General features: G+C 40.8%; 1 protein-coding gene across 1 annotated transcript in view; it reads right to left on the minus strand.

Moving 5' to 3' along the window:
* Nucleotides 1-1,320: 1,320 nt before the first annotated feature.
* The window catches only part of LOC102764725 (E3 ubiquitin-protein ligase TRIM68), a 12,168-nt gene continuing 11,176 nt past the window's right edge, over nt 1,321-2,312 (minus strand). Inside the window, exon 9 of the mRNA XM_006762359.2 lies at nt 1,321-1,379. Within this exon, the coding sequence (XP_006762422.1) occupies nt 1,321-1,379 (59 nt within the window). The remainder of the gene's footprint in view (nt 1,380-2,312) is intronic.

Consider the following 2,312-nt stretch of genomic DNA (forward strand, 5'->3'; position numbering starts at 1 on the left):
TACACACCTTTTGCTAACATTGGACTTGTCTGTCTACTAGGATATATTCTGTTTCTGAATACCAGTGGAGCAGAAATCAGCCTCTAAAAATCTGATAATGGCCCTAACCGGTTTGTTTGGCTCAGTGGATAGAGCGTCGGCCTGCAGACTGAAATGCTCCAGGTTCGATTCCAGTCAAGGGCATGTACCTCGGTTGTGGGCACATCCCCAGTAGGGGGTGGTGCAGGAGGCAGCTGATTGATGTTTCTCTCTCATTAATGTTTCTAACTCTCTATCCCTCTCCCTTCCTCTCTGTTAAAAAAACACACCAATAAAATATATTTTAAAAATCTGAAAGGCATTGAACTCTCAGAGTAGTAAAAAGAAATTCTCCTCCTCTTGCAACCCCGTAATATAAAAACAAATCAAGATGAGGTGGTTAAGCATATTTGATTTCTATTTTGAAAAGTCACACTATTCTTTCTTCATAAGCAAACCAAAGAATTGACTGTATCTGATAGAAAGCAACAAAGGCACAGTCTAGCTTGCACCCAAACCAGAAATGTCTTCACAGCATTTCCTTTAGAAGCCTACCCAGCAGCTTTGTTTCATTCACGTTAGTATTTCCTGAAACTGGGATCCACTGTTGGCACTCAACACTTTATTGAACTATATCCTTTCCAAAGTGGACTGGTTTCCTTCCATGGCTATTCCCCCAACAGAAAATCCTGTGCTTTCCCCAATACACCCAGTTACAACTCCTGCCCTATCACATGAAGCAGTGTGTGCTCATTTAACTGTGCCAGTGATTCACAGCAGACTCTCAATGTTTGCTTTTAAGACAGTACAACCAATCCTGCTTGAAAAAAGGTAGACTAAATTTCCTGTGAGTTGTAAACCCGATTTGCCCTCTGTCTCTTCCTTTTGCAGAACTCAAGCACTTCACCCTTTTAGTAGCCTTTCCCTTCAAAGCTCAGGCACTGCACCCCTTGGTTTCTGTCAGTAAAACAAAAATAGGCAAATCTCATGCCTGAACCCTGCCTTCTGGTGAATTATCACATCAAATTGGAGGTGCCAGGGTAGACATTTTCAGGGGATATGCAGGCACTCTACCCTCCACATGGCTATCTGCCTCTTCCCCTTCCAGAGCACTTTTATAATTATTCATCAAATTAGTTTTTGAATAAGATTAGAACTAAATATCATCTAGTCTTTCATGCCCCTTTGAGGCAAGGGGAGCTTATTTTTGCTTTGATTCTAGGAATAAGATTGAAAGTTCCCTCGTTTATCAACACACACACACACACACACACACTGCTAGATGGAGGGTACAATGGTGAATCAGACAAATAAGGTCTTGTCTTCATGGGGTTCTTGGAAGATAAATGCACATAAATACCCTAAAGAAAAGGGTTTTCATATGCTTAAAAACTCCAATCTTCTTGCCTGGTCTTAACAATCAGAAAATATGAAATAAACAGCGTGACATCATTTAACATGTAATTCTTTTAACAAGCAATCATAGCTCCAAAATCAGCTTATAAATGAAAAAAACAAAAACCAAAACCCAAAGCCCCCAAATACTACATAACAAATTAAGCCAACCCACTCCTTAGTTCATTCTAGGTTTGAATGAATTGATCAACTTTTCTCTGACCCAATCCTTTTATAAGGATTGTCCTAATAAAACAGTAAAAGGACAATACTGACTTTTCCCTAGCCTCTTTTGCTAAGTGTCTCTGGACATCTAATGGGAAGCACTTCCTACAGATCTATTTCTCAAGTCTATAAGCAATTCCCCAGGCACTCTACCCTCCACATGGCTACCTGCTGCTTCCCCTTCTGGACCACTTTGAGTCTCCCCCATAAAAAGACACAGAGCCCCTCAACTTTAGGTCAGCTCAGCACTTTGCCAAGACCAGGTCGGTGGCTTACTAGTCCATTCCCCTTCTGCTAATGCTTAAGAAGTGACTTGGAAGCGTGGTGGGAAGAACGAGTTTATTTCTCCATGTTGGCCTTTTTTACCTCTTTCATTTATTAACAATTAAAGTAGAAAAACAGTTTTTGCTATTATTTATTACAGGAGTAACTTTGCCTTTGTCCATACACCACCTAGTATCTTCTTTGCTGCTCATTCCTACCCCAACATCACTACCTTCACGTCTAAAGTACATCAGAAGTTGTGTCTTAAGTCATGGTGATGATATGTGATGTATATATTGTAGCCCCTCGCAATAGGCAAAGCCATGAACTCTTCATGCTAGTCTTGCAGTTCATTTCTAGACACAACCTTCCCACATCCCGCTCTTAAGGCCTGCAGTGAGTTACTTTTC

This window comes from Myotis davidii, unplaced genomic scaffold (genome assembly GCF_000327345.1).
Source record: "Myotis davidii unplaced genomic scaffold, ASM32734v1 scaffold58, whole genome shotgun sequence".
Lineage (NCBI taxonomy): Eukaryota > Metazoa > Chordata > Mammalia > Chiroptera > Vespertilionidae > Myotis > Myotis davidii.